Raw genomic sequence first — 20,057 nt, forward strand, 5'->3', positions numbered from 1 at the left:
ATGCTCCATCATTGCCAATTAATTGTTCAGTTTCTTTCAGAATACTCTCAGTTATACAATGAGCATGCTGACTTTCTGGATTAACAAAGTTCCAAAATCTTTCAGCAGGTTTTCCCTCAACAACATAACATGAAACAATAACCAACTGAAATTTGCAAGACACATCTGTGCTTCCATTCATGACTATTGCAAACATAATCAGCATGTTTTACTTCTTTACGAACTTCATCACAGTACACTTCCAACGTGCATTGCAGTAATTCATTCTGAACAGTCTTTGAAATGCCTCTGAACACTTACACTTGAATAAGATGTACTTGAAGATGTTTATCCAGTTCAGTGCTGAACTCAATTAGCTTATGAAAAACAACCTTATTTTGAGAGGCCTTTTCAGTAGTTGCAGGGGCAACAGTCTGGATGATTGACTGATCTGGCCTTGTAACACTAACCAAAACGGCCTTGCTGTGCTGGTACTGCGAACGGCAGAAAGCAAGGGGAAACTACGGCCGTAATTTTTCCCAAGGGCATGCAGCTTTACTGTATGATTAAATGATGATGGCGTCCTCTTGGGTAAAACATTCTGGAGGTAAAATAGTCCCCCATTCGGATCTCTGGGCGGGGACTACTCAAGAGGACGTTGTTATCAGGAGAAAGAAAACTGGTGTTCTACGGATCGGAGCGTGGAATGTCAGATCCCTTAATCGGGCAGGTAGGTTAGAAAATTTAAAAAGGGAAATGGATAGGTTAAAGTTAGATATAGTGGGAATTAGTGAAGTTTGGTGGCAGCGGGAACAAGACTTTTGGTCAGGTGAATACAGGGTTATAAATACAAAATCAAATAGGGGTAATGCAGGAGTAGGTTTAATAATGAATAAAAAAATACGAGTGCCGGTAAGCTACTACAAACAGCATAGTGAACGCATTATTGTGGCCAAGATAGACACGAAGCCCACGCATACTACAGCAGCACAAGTTTATATGCCAACTAGCTCTGCAGATGACAAAGAAATTGAAGAAATGTATGATGAAATAAAAGAAATTATTCAGGTACTGAAGGGAGAAGAAAATTTAATTGTCATGGGTGACTGGAATTCGAGAGTAGGAAAAGGGAGAGAAGGAGATGTAGTAGGTGAATATGGATTGAGGGTAAGAAATGAAAGAGGAAGCCGTCTGGTAGAATTTTGCAAGAGCATAACTTAATCATAGCTAACACTTGGTTGCAACTGAACTCGGGCTCGTTTACTACCTATTTTTTCACGTGGCTCATCTGTAAAGAGGGTTGGTAGTAAATGGTTGCATTTGCGCCCCTATTATTGAGTCAGATATTGGTTGGCTTTTGAAGAGCAGTGAATTGAACTATACACGTTCAGATTGAAACTTATTTATTCAAAAGAAACACTTTAACATTGTGGCCATGCATTTTTAACTTCACAAATTATAATCGGTGCAATTCGTACACTGTTTGTCTCACACCCACACACTTTCACTTTGTTCCTTCGCGTACCCTGGCGTCCATGCTTGCACTCACGACACTTTGCCCCTCCCAACTCGCCATCACAACGGCCAATGACAAAAGACCCCGATTTTCCCGCTCATATCCACAATCCTGAGTCGGGTCACATGACACCACAGTAGTCAAAATAATCGCTAAACATGGCCACAATTCGTTGTCAATATTTTATAATATATAAATACTTATATCCAAATACATTATATAATTTTACAAATCACCACACTTATATAATACGTTGCAATTAAAAGAAAACCAAAACACTACGCAACGGAAGTACAACGCCCAGCAAACCACAAAACAAGTATTTTCCGGTCTATTTTGCCCAGCATATTATCTCTGCTGCTGTGCTTTCAATTTCAAATTACTTGAAAGAGTTCCATATTATCCCCTGTTACCTTACATGGTTCAAGAATCATAAAAGAAGGTTGTATACATGGAAGAAGCATGGAGATACTGACAGGTTTCAGATACATTATATAATGGTAAGACAGAGATTTAGGAACTGGGTTTTAAATTGTAAGACATTTCCAGGGGCAGATGTGGACTCTGACCACAATCTATTGGATATGAACTGTAGATTAAAACTGAAGAAACTGCAAAAAGGTGGGAATTTAAGGAGATGGGACCTGAATAAACTGAAAGAACCAGAGGTTGTAGAGAGTTTCAGGGGGGGCATGAGGGAACAACTGACACGAATGGGGGAAAGAAATACAGTAGAAGAAGAATGGGTAGCTTTGAGGGATGAAATAGTGAAGGCAGCAAAGGATAAAGTAGGTAAATAGATTAGGGCTACTAGAAATCCTTGGGTAACAGAAGAAATACTGAATTTAATTGACGAAAGGAGAAAATATAAAAATGCAGTAAATGAAGCAGGGAAAAAGGAATACAAATGTCTCAAAAACGAGACCGACAGGAAGTGCAAAATGGCTAAGCATGGATGGCTAGAGGACAAATGTAAGGATGTAGAGGCTTATATCACTAGGGGTAAGATAGACACTGCCTACAGGAAAATTAAAGAGACCTTTGGAGAAAAGAGAGCCACTTGTATGAATATCAAGAGCTCAGATGGAAACCCAGTTCTACGCAAAGAAGGGAAAGCAGAAAGGTGGAGGGAGTATATAGAGGGCCTATACAAGGGCAATGTACTTGAGGACAATATTATGGAAATGGAAGAGGATGTAGATGAAGATGAAATGGGAGATATGATACTGCGTGAAGAGTTTGACAGAGCACTGAAAGACCTAAGTCGAAACAAGGCCCCGGAGGAAGACAACATTCCATTAGAACTAATGACGGCCTTGGGAGAGCCAGTCCTGACAAAACTCTACCATCTGGTGAGCAAGATGTATGAGACAGGCGAAATACCCTCAGACTTCAAGAAGAATATAATAATTCCGATTCCAAAGAAAGCACGTGCTGACAGATGTGAAAATTACCGAACAATCAGTTTAATAAGTCACGGATGCAAAACACTAATGTGTATTTTCTACAGACGAATGGAAAAACTAGTAGAAGCTGACCTCGGGGGGGATCAGTTTGGATTCCGTAGAAATATTGGAACACGTGAGGCAATACTGACCCTACGACTTATCTGAGAAGCTAGATTAAGGAAAGCCAAACCTACATTTCTAGCATTTGTAGACTTACAGAAAGCATTTGACAATGTTGACCTTAATACTCTCTTTAAATTCTGAAGGTGGCAGGGGTAAAATACAGGGAGCGAAAGGTTATTTACAATTTGTACAGAAACCAGATGGCAGTTATAAGAGTCGAGGGGCACAAAAGGGAAGCAGTAGTTGGGAAGGGAATGAGACAGGGTTGTAGCCTATCCCCGATGTTATTCAATCTGTATATTGAGCAAGCAGTGAAGGAAACAAAAGAAAATTCGGAGTAGGTATTAAAATCCATGGAGAAGAAATAAAAACTTTGAGGTTCACCGATGACATTGTAATTCTGTCAGAGACAGCAAAGGACTTGGAAGAGCAGTTGAACGGAATGGACGGTGTCATGAAAGGAGGGTATAAGATGAACATCAACAAAAGCAAAACGAGGGTAATGGAATGTAGTCGAATTAAGTCGGGTGATGCTGAGGGAATTAGATTAGGAAATGAGACACTAAAAGTAGTAAAGGAGTTTCGTTATTTGGGGAGCAAAATAACTGATGATGGTTGAAGTAGAGAGGATATAAAATGTAGATTGGCAATGGGAAGGAAAGCATTTCTGAAGAAGAGAAATTTGTTAACATCGAGTATAGATTTAAGTGTCAGGAAGTCGTTTCTGAAAGTATTTGTATAGAGTGTAGCCATGTATGGAAGTGAAACATGGACAATAACTAGTTTGGACAAGAAGAGAATAGAAGCTTTCGAAATGTGGTCCTACATAAGAATACTGAAGATTAGATGGGTAGATCATATAACTAATGAGGAGGTATTGAATAGGATTGGGGAAAAGAGAAGTTTGAGGCACAACTTGACTAGAAGAAGGGATCGTTTGGTAGGACATGTTCTGAGGCATCAAGGGATCACCAATTTAGTATTGGAGGGTAGCGTGGAGGGTGAAAATCGTAGAGCGAGACCAAGAGATGAATACACTAAACAGATTCAGAAGGATTGAGGTTGCAGTGGGTACTGGGAGATGAAGAAGCTTGCACAGGATAGAGTAGCATGGAGAGCTGCATCAAACCAGTATCAGGACTGAAGACCACAACAACAACAACAGATTCATCATGGCCCCTGAATGTTAGTTCCAGAGCACCACAGAATCGAATACAGTTTATAATTAAATTCAATATATATCTATTCTTTTCTGCATCTTTGTTGTGGCCACCAATTGTGAATCTAATTTCTGCTGAATGTTGGTTTTGTCTATAAATGAAAGATCAAACACATTATTCATGTGCCACTTTGACATTTAATGAACTTTCATTTTAGACCTTATAAGCCCAATATCAGTTATTCCAGTCTTAAACCAATTAAAATCTCTCCCCAAATAACACACAAGGAAAACAAAAAACAATTGCTTTCTTCACAACCACAAATGCATTTCTTCTTTTGGTAAATTTTGTTTGCTGCTACAGATTCAGATTTGGGATTGGCCTAGTTAGTGTTTTTTATCTGAGAGTCCTATCGCTAAATGGCGTTTTTAATAAATTTACTTTGTTCATGTCTGCTATTTCATGGTCAACTGAATTTTCCCTTACAGATAACACTGTGTAGACAGCTATATATGATCAATTACCTGACCTCACAATAACTACAATGTGTTTGTAGAGAACTGTAATATATGAACATAACGAGTATACATTGGAATACTACACCTTTGTTTGGAACACAGATGCTCAACCAGTGCAGAATACATTAGTTTTTTTTTTTTGTTTGTTTGTTTGTTTTGTAACAATAGCCCTGCTGTTGTGAAATATACCAATATTGAAATAATGGCTCTTAGTTTCAAAATTTAATGGCATAACTATATTCAAATTACATATAGCTATTTATAAGAATATTTAAGTGCATTGTTTCTGTATTTGATTTAATTAAGCTTTAATTAGTGTTTAGAAATGCATTAGCATTAACTTGCATACAGATTTTAAAACTGAATTAGAAGAAATCTGCACCCAGATGTATTTTAACATGATCGCTAGATGGCAGATTGTTCTTCTACCAGGTACTGCACTTTTCTGCTCTCTGGCAGAAAGAACATGAAGCTTTGAGCCAGACTACATCCGGCTCTTCCTACATCATACAAAGCGTGTAGAAGCCAATGGTTGAGCCTTTCATAGAGCCCTTATGAGGGCAGATGGTGCCAATTTGCAGTTATCTCCAAGATTCAGAAAACTACCGCGAGAGTGCCGCGGTGAAACGTGCGTCTTCAAATCAGAGAATACAAACTCCAAAACAATGGTTTATGTGCAGTTCACATAGATTTATCTTTCTTTCTTTTTCTTATAAGTGGTGCCATGGCACAGCAGCACTACCTCAGAAGCCGCTCCTGCTTCTATGTACTTTTCACATGTTGCTTTTTTTTTAGCTTGTACAAGCTTAGTTTTGCAATATTTTCAACATCCAAGATAAGCATTGTAATCAAAACCCCTCTGTTCAGTCCCTTGATTGTCCTCATTTTTATTTATTTGATACAGTATGAACACGTTTTTTCTAATTTCTGTCAATTTTTTTGTATATCAGGTAAATATTGAATTTTTATGTTTGTTTGAGGAGATAATTTTTATTAATGGGGAACGTGAAAATCATAATTCCCTATATTTTTTTTTTAAAGTCATGAAAATCATTTTCTTTTCAAGTTTTTCTTTTTTTATGCTCGTATGCAGAGTCCCAGTTTGCATTTTTTAGCTTGTCAATAAATAACATATGTGCTCCTCTCTTTGACGTGATGATGACTATACTGTAGCTGAAATCCAGCTAGGTTTGATAAAATGCGGATTGATACATGACTGATTGCTGAGTTCATCACTGATGATAATCATTTCACAGCCACTGAGTACAATGATTCCTAAAGTAATTGAATTAGCTATTTGCTATTTTCCCAAGGAAAATAGGCTATAGCAATAAAAGTGTTTACATCTTCCATACAGGCAAGTAGATCCATCCAAAACTCATTAATTATATTGAAAATGTTATTGACTTCCTTCTAGAAATCATAGATCCTTTGCAGAGGACAGTGTTTTACAATTTACATTCCGTAACAAGTGCAGAGCACATTTTTAAACTGTGGCAACTGAAGTACAATAAATGCTTATTTAGCATATCAAATTACTTGCTTATGTAGTGTAGAAATGTTGTTAACTGTATGGAGTGTTATGGATACTCAGAGTTTGAGGTCTACTTCCTCTCTGGACTAACACTTTAATAAATGCAATTAAGTGGGCATATTAGTAAAGGGCATGATACTTTTTTAATATTGTGAGACTACCAGATTGTTTTCTTTTTAAGCCACATCAATTCTAGCAAACTGATAATAGTCTAATTAGTGAGATAAACTGTCAGTAAATTTGTGGGTGTTTTTTTACATTAAAATAATTTTAGTTAAAATGCATAATGAGTCATTTAAACCAATATATAAATTCAAAATCATGTAGGGACATATATACAGACTTATCCATGTCATCATGAGAAAAAGTATTTTGTTCAGTGCAGCTTCATACAGTCAGTTATTGGGGCAACATATGCAGAGGAACAGATTTCTTATCATGAAAATTACATGACAAGTTAGTTTCACTGTTACTGCCTCAGCTAAGAAGTGTTGTAGAAACTGATACATAAGTTTAAAGAAGCACCTGACTTATACACATTTTTTCATTCTGAAGCTTGTGTTTCAGGAACTTACCATTTTTGTATGCATTCGAATAGATACTCAACGTTTCTGGTTGCTAACAAGAGGTTTTTCCTATCTTTTTGGTAATTACAACAGCTAATAGTGTGAGATAAAAATACTCGTACTGGATACTTCCTTGTTCAAAGGTACGTATACAGTCAAAATATTTGTGGAAAGGTCAGTATCAGGAAAAGATAAAAATTGTGTATTTTACTCAGTTAAGGTAATATGCTGCAAACTGTTGTGCAAGTGTTCAGACCCAGTAATAGTTGAATAATTAATGACTTTCTAAAACATCAAAACTAATTTACTAAATCTGAGTTTTAAGCAGTATCATTACAATTTTGTAATAGAAAACATGATTATTCGTGTAAGTAAATAACTTACAATGTAATAAAACATATAATTATCGTAATGTAGCAAAATTAGTTGTAAGTGACATAAACAAAAATGTAATGTTTTTATTTGATTAATATTTATGTAGGTAGCAGAGGCTTCAGGACTGTATATATGACTTAGGTTTTCTCAGAACTATCTATGACTGCCTCACACATGAATAAAATAAATAAAGAAGTTTGAAGCAAATGATGTCACATTATTAGGAATAAACACTCTGGACCTATTGACCCTGCACCAAGATGTGTATCCATTTGAAGTGCAATAATATTTATTAATTCTTTTGCGCACGCACACACACACACACACACACACACACACACACACACACACACAGCACTTAAAAAAGACTGTGCCTGTTAGTGTGTGCTCCGAAGAAGACCCCAAGATCAACAACTGAACTACCATGATCTAATGTGCATGTCTATTGCTCGACACCACTACACATGTTAATCAGTTATTTTAATTGATTCCATTATTCATTACATTCTACTCAGTATTTTATTATATTATACAAACACATACCTAGAAAGTCAGCAAGGATTTTAAGCAGGTCAGATGTTTCCTCGTGGCCAAGTGCAGCATGCACATCACTTGATTCTGTACAGAAGTTCCATAATGCCTGGCACACAAATGTTGCCAGCTGCCAGTCACTTTCACCATACTTTGAAAGTATAGTTATCAATCTGCAATAGAAGTGTACCACAGGCGTGACTACATTTGATGTGCAACCCCATTCTAGCACTCATATCAAATCCCCTTCCCACACACACAATCTGCAATAGAAGTGTACCACAGGCGTGACTACATTTGATGTGCAACCCCATTCTAGCACTCATATCAAATCCCCTTCACACACACACACACACAGAGAGTTACATTGTTCCTATAGTACGTAATAACAGAGAAGCATAAATTTAAGAAGTGCTTTGTCTTTAGGTACTGTGGTGATTTAAAATAACAACTTATTGTGACTATTGACATCAATAAGCAGATTTTCTGGCCTCATTCATCTGTACTAATAATATTTCAAATTCCAAAGTGGCCTGCTCTCAGGGGATCAATTCTGCCCTGTACTATTTTCCAAATTTTACATAATCTCTCCTGCCTATCTAGATGAACTACCATTGCTGGAAGAAAGTACACTGTGGAGAATTGACGTGGATCTGGACCTGAGTCTCAATTATACAGTTTTAATATTGTAACATCCGAAAAAAAAACAGATGTGTAAAAGTGTTCTTATGTATAATGGGTCATCAAAAAGTTTCCTTTCAAAGGCCATACAGTCCAGAATCAGTATTCTAATCAGGCAAAACTGATGTGAGTACTGGGGCAATCATCTCAACAATGCACCAGGTAGAAGAAACCCATTTTGTAAAACACCCTGTCTTGCTGTCTGAAGTCCATAACTGCCTGCTGCTCATCCTCATTCGACTGGAATCATCAACCCTTTAAGGCCTTTTTTTAAGAGGGCGAAGGTGTGAATCACGTGGGGAGAGAACAGGAATGTAGTGATGTGTGGGAGGGTAAGATTACAAGTAATTAACAACTGGATAAAATCATACTTAAGCAGAAGAAAGCAAGTTTCAACATATTAACTCAATGTTAATTAAAGCATGAAGCCACTAAATATGGAGAGCCACTAAATATGGAGAGCCACAATAGCTTGGAGTTGAAACCTCTCATATTTCTATTACACGTGAATGAAGGTCAACAATTTTCTGTACTTATTACAGTATACAGGGGTAGTCTTACATTTACAGATGAAGCTTTAGCTACTGAGTTCACCTGCAGATTTATTTTGAAGAACTCAGAGGGGCAGGACTTGGCGAACAATACTCATGCTCCAACAGGCTTGAGATTTTTCGATACACAGAAGTGCTCGATATAGCATCAATGTTGCTCAATCAATCATGCGACCCTGACATGCATGGCACCAGTGCAAGAGACATGTGAGAAACTATGAACTAGCCACTACAACAGTCTATCAATATGATTAAAATTTGACAGTTTTGTGAAACCCAGAAGAAGATAGCATTAAATTCTATTATCTTACAAACTTTTGTTGAACGAGTTTGCAATAAATGTTCTCATACATCTGTGGATACCGTGTACAAACATTAATGCCACTTTTAAAGTAAAGGTAACATTCAAAACTGGAAATATTGTCCTTCAAAAAAATTAGCTGATGTGGAACCCAGACCAATGTTTTATTTGGTTGTGAGAGTCTGTACTGATTTACTAAGGATTGTAAATGGGAAATTTGGTCCTTGCTCATGCATTAAAATACTGGGTAAAAGTGTTACCAGCTTTTAATCAGCTTTAGAATGTGATGGCAACATTCAGTTGAAACAACAAGGAAAATTAATCCAGAGTGGAATGTCTAACAAAGAAAATAAATCATATTAAACTGATTGTAACTTTTATCATGAGAATGAATTACAGAGGCAAGACTAGTTATGGGGATAGTACCAATGGATGTAACTAGATTATGGAATGATCAACAGTTCAAAAATGGGACTGAACTGTAATTGCAATCTTTTATTTATGTATTAGTTTGTGTTGTTACATGTGACCTCCACACTAGAAGATACTGCAATCTGTTTTTCACAGTTGCTCAAACTCATCACTACAGAAGAGATGAAAGGGGAACAGTGACACCAGCTTGGCTGAGAGCTAGGATGATCGCAGGGAGAAGAACAGTGAGCAAGATGTTTCCAGCCATGGGAATCTATATCATGTACTTTGGATTTTTGCAAACATCTACCACAGGGCCAGCCATGGTGTGCCAAACTTCACCTGTTCAATGTGTGTGGGCCTTGTGTGGGCCAAGGCCCAGCCTGTCACTCAAAACTGCAATAATCAACAGATGGGATTCATCATTCCATTCATAAGAAAGCACTTTGTGCTAAGTTTGCAGTCCTGGAGAATGTAAAGCAATTGGTGGTCCAAATAGTAAATTTTCTGAAGTCATGCAAATTATTCCCAGGTGTTCACAAATCAAAATTAGAACTTCAAAAATAGTTTGCAGACTTTGCATTTTAAGTGGACTTGACTGCAACATTTCCCACAGTGAGACATTGCAAGGAAACTTCTTTTTGATTTGGTGGGGATACTTTTAAAAAGAAAATCACATTGTAGAAGGGACATATTCTGTTGAACACAGTCCAATTCCCTAAGTTCCCTGGCCTTAAAGAAAATGCAAGGTTTGAAGAATTCATTGTGGCCTTGAAAGAATTACAGGGATAGCTTTACCAAGATTTTGGGGATACTATCAATCTTAAATCTGCTACTGAGCTTTTTTCGAAACCATTTCCAGTTTCAATTGAAAGCACTCCTATGCATGTGCAGATGCAACTGATTGACCTGTAAGGTAATTACAGTGTTAATGGCAAATCTTTTTATATTAAAACTGTCCAGGATGTCTACACTGCTTTCCTCAATTAGTTTTCAAGACTCCACGATGAGGTTGAAAAAGTGCTAGGAATATCTGTACGAAAGAATTTTTTTGTTTTTTATTATGAAAGTAAATAAATCATGATTACATGGCAACATGAATGCAAAACTCTATGAAATTATCTGCATCTGTCAGTATGCCAATAGTCTGTGCAAGATAAAAATTATGTTATGCCTTCAGTGCACCAAAAATAATTAAATAATACTGAAAATTTGTTTTTTTTGTGACCTGTGTTGTTGAGAAATGTAAAATATAAAAAGCATGTAGCATGCAATGCGATTGCACTGCCATTCAAGTGAAACACATTCACAGTTTTCCCCTCTGCCCGCTCCTCACACTCAGGCAGTGTGGTGTAGCAGTCAGGGAATTTGAAACGAGGCTGAGTACTTGGGAATGGTGCCCAGCCATGGTCTGTGAGCTGAAGTCTTGGCAACTCCTGGTCTACCATATTTAAACTGCAGTCTGCTTGAATCCACTTGTAGGCAGAATTCAACTGACTTTACAATTGAACAAATACAAAAAAAAGTGTTCATTTTTGCAGGAGATGATAAAAGTTAAATAGGGGGCAGTGTCATACCTACGTGCTTCTTGCTGCAGTGTTGTTGACTTACCATGACATATAATGGGAATGAAAGGGGATGTGTCAACTAGTTCTACACAGCCAATGACAGAACAATGAGCTAGCAATACGTCTGGAAGCAAGAGACATTGTAACATTGTCACATCAGCACAGAAGCTAAAACTGATATGTATTCAGAAGACACAGCTGTGCTCTCAGCTTCCACCATAACAATCACCTCAGAAACAGCAACATATTCTGAAGAAACAGCCAAATATTTGTGACAATGAAGATAAAAATTTCACAGCTGTGCTATGATGATGATGATGATGATTAAAAATAGTGATGCCACAGACTGCAGGGTCAGTAAGGAAAAAACGTAGAAAATAAGACCGTCCAAAATTAATGTAAAACATTTCTTTTTGTTTATTTTATTTCTCCCAGTATTATCAAAATGTTAACAATCAACAAATGACAGATACTTTATGTCAATAAAATATTGGCAGATACTTTATGCCAATAAAACAGTCTGTAATTTTGATTAGTGAAAATATGTTAAAAATAATTTTTTCTCAAGGAGCATCTTCAAAAACAGAGGTTCATCTGATATTGAGGGGCATATTATACTCAGATGAATAGAGTAATATCATCACATTAAATCAGTTCGGCTTCCAGAAAGGCAAGATTACAATATGTGCCCTCAACAAATTTGTTGGGAAAATTTGTTCTCTCTGGACAAATCCCAAAAAGTCACAAAACTTTTCTGTGACCTTACAAAGGCTTCTGACTGTGTCAACCACTGCTTACTGTTACATAAATTAGAAAGGTACTGAAAAAACGGTAGTGGCTTGAAATGATTCTAACCATATTTAACAGATAGAAAGCAAAAGATGTTGTAATGTCAAGGACAGGAAACTGTTTCACAGATTGGAAAATTATTTCACAGGGAGTCCCACAAGGTTTTATTTTAGGCCCAATCCTGTTTAATGTTCTGTAAACACTTTACCTCTAAATATAACACTCTTTCAGTTTTATTTGCAGACAAATGAGAAGACAGAACAAATTGCCCAAAGTGTAATTGACACCCTAAATAGTTAAAAATCGGGGTTGTCAACCTTTCTTACCTACAGCCCACTTTATGTCTGTTAGTAGAAACAATTTCTAACCACCCACTGGTTCCACAATAATGGTGATTTATGAAGTAGGGAAGTAACTTTACATTATCAAATTTATGATGCAGAGTTACAGTAAGCTAAAGCATATAACGATAATTACTAACCAAATACTTTATGCCAGAATTCTCTGACAAAGTAGTGGAAATATTTTTAAAACCCCCAGTGCCTACCGCCCACTATGTTAGCTGAATGCCTTGTAGTGAGCAGTCAGGACCATGTTGTCTAACGCTGGCTTAGAACATTGGTTTGATGGAAATGGATTACCGTATTTACTCAAATCTAATCTGCACTTTTTTTTCTGGTTTTTGTAATCCAAAAAGCCGCCTGCAGCTTAGAATCAAGTGCAAAGTTAGCGGAAGTTCTGAAAAATGTTGGTAGGTGCCGCCACAACTAACTTCTGCCGTTGAATATACGCACCGCTACACAGGCGTCAAAACCTCTGCATCAGTTAAGAAATTAAAAGAAAAGGTAGAAGAATGTAAACATTATGCCATGTATTTTTTCGTGTTTGCTGCTATCTCATTCAAACCCTGTCTGCCTAATAAACTAAGAAACTACAGTGGGACAACAGCAAACGTGGAAGAATATACATATCTTGTCATGTTTATATTCGTATTATTCTTATGCTCAATAGTGATATAGTCAGAAATGAAGCACAGCAACTGACTAGATTTATAAATCTAAGATGACTCTAATTTCTGTGCAGAATGTAATGTACTAAAGAAGCGTCTGTAAAGATTTTCAAATGGAGAAAATTTTTCGCTAAACTCTCATTTAGAACATCATCTATCATACACAGTCTATTATTTGGTTCCTGTTGATCATTATCAAAGAAAGCAGCAGTGTAAGTAACAACAAATAGCAGTCTCTTTCCATTGTTTCGCTAATGAGACAATTCCTCTCCTTTTTAATTGTAAGCGGTGGTAGTGTGCACAAAAGCAAGCCATGCCACGAGCAGTGACAGGTCGTAAACACTCATTATCAGAATGCAACAAACAACGCATGGCACAGTACAACAATGCATTTTCAGCTTAGAGTGACACAAACACCTATAACAAAGAGAATGGCACTTATCAGATCAAAGCAAAATAAGTAATCGCTTCAAACCAGATGAAGAACTTGAAAAAGGAAGGGTACCCGTATCAATACAGACGGAGTGCCTGACACACAGCAATAGCTACTTGATAAAGCTTAAATGTTAAGATTACGACTCGAACCAAACTACTGTAGCTGTATCTTCATCCATTCGACCTAAATTGTGTCTCATGTTACAATGGACCAACTTTGTTTCGACTTGGAGGTGCGGTCTAAAACTTTTGTCTCCCCTTGAATTTCGAGTCTCAAATTTCAGGTGTGGCTTAGATTCAGGAAATTTTTTTTCCATTGATTTCGAGTCTCATTTTTCAGGTGCAGCTTAGATTCGAGTGCAGCTTAGATTCAAGTAAATATGGTAAAATTAAACATGAAAAAAGAAACTAACACAATTTAAAACTAAAGAATCAAAATCACATAGCTCTCAAAAAAACCCACAAAAATCAGGAACTTTGGGAAGCAGATTCTGTGAAATTTCTGGAGATATTTCTTGAAAGAAATTTATCCTGGTGTTCTCATATACGCTACTTGGCAAACAAGCTAAACAATCTTGCATTCACAATGACAATATTGTCCCAAACAAGGACATGGATGCTAGTAAAGTTGTTTACCACAGTTATTTTGAATCTATTGTAAGATAAGGAATAATACTTTGGGGAATGCAAGTAGTGCAATAGGATATTATTACTTCAAAAACTATTGTTAGAAATAGGTATAATATTAAGCCTAAAGGTTCATGCTGACCTGTCTTTAGAGATCTAAAATTCATAACTATTCCACATATTTACATTTGTGAACTATTTATCTATACAAATCCAAAATTATTAAAAAAAGAAAACTTTACCATAACTATGATTCAAGAAACAAAGGTAATCTCATGTGCCCATCTCAGACTAAAGCCGGCCGGAGTGGCCGAGCGGTTCTAGGCGCTACAGTCTGGAGCCGGGCGACCGCTACGGTCGCAGGTTCGAATCCTGCCTTGGGCATGGATGTGTGTGATGCCCTTAGGTTAGTTAGGTTTAAGTAGTTCTAAGTTCTAGGGGACTGATGACCTCAGACGTTAAGTCCCATAGTGCTCAGAGCCATTTTTTTTTTCATAGACTTAAACTCTACTCCCAGACTTGTCAATAAAAGGCTATGAAAATTTATAATAAGTTAAATGTGGAAAACTTTCACAGTATGGAACTAAATTAAACAATGGAAAATCCATGTATGAATATCAACAATGTAGGAGAAAATAGATTGCTACTTACCATAAAGAACATGTTAACTTGCAGACAGACAATTAAAATACAGTTACACAAAGCTCTCAGCCACAGCCCTCATCAGCAAAAGAGAAACAGAGAAACACAAACCATTCATACACACAAGCAAATACACCTCATGCACACACGACCACCAACTTCGGCAGCACAGGCCTGAGCTGCTAGAGATGGTGGTCATGTGTGTATCACATGTGCACGATTGTGCATATGAATGGTGTGCATGTCTCTGTTTCTCTTCTGCTGAAGGCTGTGGCCAAAAGCTTTGCATAAGTTTCTTTTAATTGTGCCTCTCTGTGACTTAATGTGTCTTCTTTATGGTAAGTAGCAATCTATCTTTCCCTACATTGTTGTCAGTATGGAACTGGGTTTACTAAAGATAAAATTACATGCTACCCTAGTGCAAAAATGTTACTATTCACTCATGGAATTTTTAAATGATGGTAAAGATTTCTTTGTAGAGTAATGAAATAAATCTGTAATGATTTTTTGTGAATTAAGGTAAATTTTAGTTTTTTTGGCACAGTGTGTATCTTAGTAACATTATTTACACTGATAAGTCTCCAGTACTTTAAATCAGTGATTTATGTATGTACGTAATGAGACAATAAAATACTAATTCTGATTCACCCACAAATTAAATCAATAAATGACTTGACAAAGTTCAAGTTGGCTATTATAGCTATTTGACTCATCACTGCTTCTATAGCCTGCACAAGTTGCTTCAGAAAGTATACTATTAATTCTTTGTCTGTGACTTAGTGGCATACTTTATAAATATTACTGGCCACTAAGCACCTTAATGATATATACCATGTGAATGATTCTGTAATACAAGTATCAGTCTACTTGCACAGTATATGCTCTTTCTGCTTTAACAGTATATCTCTTTCCACTAGTACAATGTACAGTATACTCTGTACATTGTAACTTAATACACATTTAATGTAAAAATAGTGTAATAACCATATAGCTTCCTCAGCTTTTGTCTTCCAATGTAGTGGGGATTGCCCTTTTGGCTCCCTGTTTCCACTTGCGCCATCTTGCGCTTGGACAGAATGGAGATCTGCTTTGTTGAGGGCTATATGGAGGGCAGCTAGCCGGTATGGCCTAGGTCTCCCAGCAAGTCATTCATCATGAAATTTCAACACTGTCTCTTAATTTGCTCAAAGTTTCTGTCCATACCACCATAGACAGCTTTCCCTCATTTTCTTAAAGGTAGGTGCCACATTACACTGCCTGTGAAATTATATTACTGGTCACCTAATTTTAAAGTGACAGACTAGATGTCAGCAGAACCATTTTGCCTTTCATTACAGCAAGTTGTTGCTCTGCTTCTTTAGCTGTGGTCCAACATCCTGCACTATACGATGCAACTGGGCAGACTGTAGACGGTTGTGTAATTTTTTTAAAAATCATATCAGTCATTTTGCACCATTTAAGTTATGCACTACTAAATTGGTGTGTGATTTTGGGAATGAGTGGGCTGTTGGCAACAGTGTTTGGGCTAAGATACATGAAGATATTTGTCTGTGGCAGAGCTATACCATCAATCTTGATGGGGTACATATTATTTGTATGTGTTGAGAGATATTCAGTCTTCTTTATATTGAGGCATAGTCTGGACTATTCAAGGTTATTTTTGTACACTTGAACTTGTACATCCTTATGGTAGAAATAAACATCAGTTTAACAACAATTAATTATTAATGCAGTTTGTAACATCTGCTTTCAGTAGTGTATATCTTGGCTCCTTCCATATCCCTGAAGATTCTACTTCATGTTGGGATCTATGTAACAAAATGTGTGAATGAATGAATGTTGGTAAGCTTCTATCATTTTATGTATCATATTTATATTAATAAGGGGTTCCAAAAAGTTAATTGTGATCAACAATGATTAAGTTACCAATAATACATTGAAAATGTTAATGTTAACTCTTGCAAGTGTACAATCAGCAGACATTGGTGCTTGGTGGGAATACAACTGACCTGCGAATACCACCAAGTTGCCTCAGAGCGAGGCGTTTGTCCCAATCTGACATCATGTTGATTAGAACACCAACAGTTGCACAAAGAAGCTCCCGGTCATCTGAATCCAGGTTATGCAGGAAGCACAATAGTCCTGAGAATAATAAGGCGTTATTAAGAGTAATATTTTCTAGCTTTACTGAAATAAAATTAAATCCGCAGTTTTTTTGTACTCTAGTTGTGATAAACGTACACCAACAGCAGATGTTGGAAACAGGTATGCATTGCCATTTTGTTACAGAACATTTAGCCAGATCTTTCATACATATTAGTATTCTCAATCCTAAAATAACTGTATGTTACCTTTTCAAGACTAAATTGCTGAACCAATTTTGATTAAATTTGGTATAGAGATGAGGAAGAGCAAAGGCTATTTTAGAAGTATGCAGTACAAGATTGTCTTGATTTGAAGAATGTACTGTGAATTAGGTAAATATGTTTATTCTTTGAAAAAGGTATTTACTGTTTGACTTTTTAACTCCTATTTGTGAAAACACTTTTACTGATAGATATATTCCACATAATATGATTCAACATAATGGATACAACACTTATACAATCCTCAATGTGTTTAATCCTTACTTTCACACTAAACTCTACTAGTATTATAAATGTGAAAGTACTTCTGTCTATTATGTTTGTTTTCACAACTAAATCCATCAGCTGACTTCAGTGAAACTGCTATGTAGTTGGGGCATCTGAGGAGAGAGGGGGGGATGACACACACATCACAAACTATGCGTATCTGAAACGGCAGACACATGAGGGCAGCTGACGCTATTGCACATACAGTAGCTTACTTAATTGCTATCACTCATCATAACAAAACTACTCCCCCCCCCCCCCCCCCCCTCATGAACCATGGACTTTGCCGTTGGTGGGGAGACTTGCATGTCTCAGCGATCAGCGATACAGATAGCCGTACCGTAGGTGCAACCACATCGAAGGGGTATCTGTTGAGAGGCCAGACAAACGTATGGTTCCTGAAGAGGGGCAGCAGCCTTTTCAGTAGTTGCAGGGGCAACAGTCTGGATGATTGACTGATCTGGCCTTGTAACACTAACCAAAACGGCCTTGCTGTGCTGGTACTGCGAACGGCTGAAAGCAAGGGGAAACTACAGCCGTAATTTTTCCCGAGGGCATGCAGCTTTACTGTATGGTTAAATGATTATGGCGTCCTCTTGGGTAAAATATTCCAGAGGTAAAATAGTCCCCCATTCGGATCTCCGGGCAGGGACTACTCAAGAGGACGTTGTTATCAGGAGAAAGAAAACTGGTGTTCTACGGATCAGAGCATGGAATGTCAGATCCCTTAATCGGGCAGGTATGTTAGAAAATTTAAAAAGGGAAATGGATAGGTTAAAGTTAGATATAGTGGGAATTAGTGAAGTTCGGTGGCAGGAGAAACAAGACTTTTGGTCAGGTGAATACAGGGTTATAAATACAAAATCAAATAGGGCTAATGCAGGAGTAGGTTTAATAATGAATAAAAAAATAGGAGTGCCGGTAAGCTACTACAAACAGCATAGTGAATGCATTACTGTGGCCAAAATAGACACGAAGCCCATGCCTACTACAGTAGTACAAGTTTATATGCCAACTAGCTCTGCAGATGACGAAGAAATTGAAGAAATGTATGATGAAATAAAAGAAATTATTCAGGTAGTGAAAGGAGAAGAAAATTTAATTGTCATGGGTGACTGGAATTCGAGAGTAGGAAAAGGGAGAGAAGGAAATGTAGTAGGTGAATATGGATTGGGGGTAAGAAATGAAAAAGGAAGCCGTCTAGTAGAATTTTGCAAGAGCATAACTTAATCATAGCTAACACTTGGTTCAAGAATCATAAAAGAAGGTTGTATACATGGAAGAAGCATGGAGATACTGACAGGTTTCAGATACATTATATAATGGTAAGACAGAGATTTAGGAACCAGGTTTTAAATTGTAAGACATTTCCAGGGGCAGATGTGGACTCTGACCACAATCTATTGGATATGAACTGTAGATTAAAATTGAAGAAACTGCAAAAGGGTGGGAATTTAAGGAGATGGGGCATGGATAAACTGACTAAACCAGAAGTTGTACAGAGTTTTAGGGGGAGCATGAGGGAACAACTGACACGAATGGGGGAAAGAAATATAGTAGAAGAAGAATGGGTAGCTTTGAGGGATGAAATAGTGAAGGCAGCAGAGGATAAAGTACGTAAATAGATTAGGGCTACTAGAAATCCTTGGGTAATAGAAGAAATATTGAACTTAATTGAAGAAAGGAGAAAATATAAAAATGGAGTAAATGAAGCAAGCAAAAAGGAACACAAACGTCTCAAAAATGAGATCGACAGGAAGTGCAAAATGGCTAAGCACGGGTGGCTAGAGGACAAGTGTAAGAATGTAGAGGCTTATCTCACCAGGGGTAAAATAGATACTGCCTATAGGAAAATTAGAGAGACCTTCGGAGAAAAGAGAACCACTTGTATGAAAATGGCGATGTACTTGAGGACAGTATTATTTAAATGGAAGAGGATGTAGATGAAGATGAAATGGGAGATATGATACTGTGTGAAGAGTTTGACAGAGCACTGAAAGACCTGAGTCGAAACAAGGCCCTGGGAGTAGACAACGTTCTATTAGAACTACTTACAGCCTTGGGAGAGCCAGTCCTGGCAAAACTCTACCATCTGGTGAGCAAGATATATGAGACAGGCGAAATACCCTCAGACTTCAAGAAGAATATAATAATTCCAATCCCAAAGAAAGCAGGTGTTGAAATATGTGAGAATTACTGAACTATCAGTTTAATAAGTCACAGCTGCAAAATACTAACGCGAATTCTTTACAGACGAATGGAAAGCTAGTAGAAGCCAACCTCGGGGAAGATCAGTTTGGATTCCATAGAAATATTGGAACACATGAGGCAATACTGACCTTACGACTTATCTTAGAAGCTAGATTAAGGAAAGGCAAACCTACATTTCTAGCTTTTGACAATGTTGACTGGAATTCTGAAGGTGGCAGGGGTAAAATACAGGGAGCAAAATGCTGTTTACAATTTGTACAGAAACCAGATGGCAGTTATAAGAGTCGAGGGACATGAAAGGGAAGCAGTAGTTGGGAAGAGAGTGAGACAGGGTTGTAGCCTCTCCCCGATGTTATTCAATCTGTATATTGAGCAAGCAGTGAAGGAAACAAGAGAAAAATTCGGAATAGGTATTAAAATCCATGGAGAAGAAATAAACACTTTTAGGT

General features: G+C 37.2%; 1 protein-coding gene across 1 annotated transcript in view; it reads right to left on the reverse strand.

Moving 5' to 3' along the window:
- LOC126100892 (armadillo repeat-containing protein 2) overlaps window positions 1-20,057 on the reverse strand; it is a 169,328-nt gene that overhangs the window by 22,409 nt on the left and 126,862 nt on the right. The window contains exons 15-16 of the mRNA XM_049911559.1: window positions 16,774-16,906; window positions 7,763-7,923 (exon numbers count right to left, since the gene is read on the reverse strand). Coding sequence (XP_049767516.1) covers window positions 7,763-7,923; window positions 16,774-16,906 — 294 coding nt within the window. The remainder of the gene's footprint in view (window positions 1-7,762; window positions 7,924-16,773; window positions 16,907-20,057) is intronic.

This window comes from Schistocerca cancellata, chromosome 9, assembly GCF_023864275.1.
Source record: "Schistocerca cancellata isolate TAMUIC-IGC-003103 chromosome 9, iqSchCanc2.1, whole genome shotgun sequence".
In the NCBI taxonomy this organism is placed as follows: Eukaryota; Metazoa; Arthropoda; class Insecta; order Orthoptera; family Acrididae; genus Schistocerca; species Schistocerca cancellata.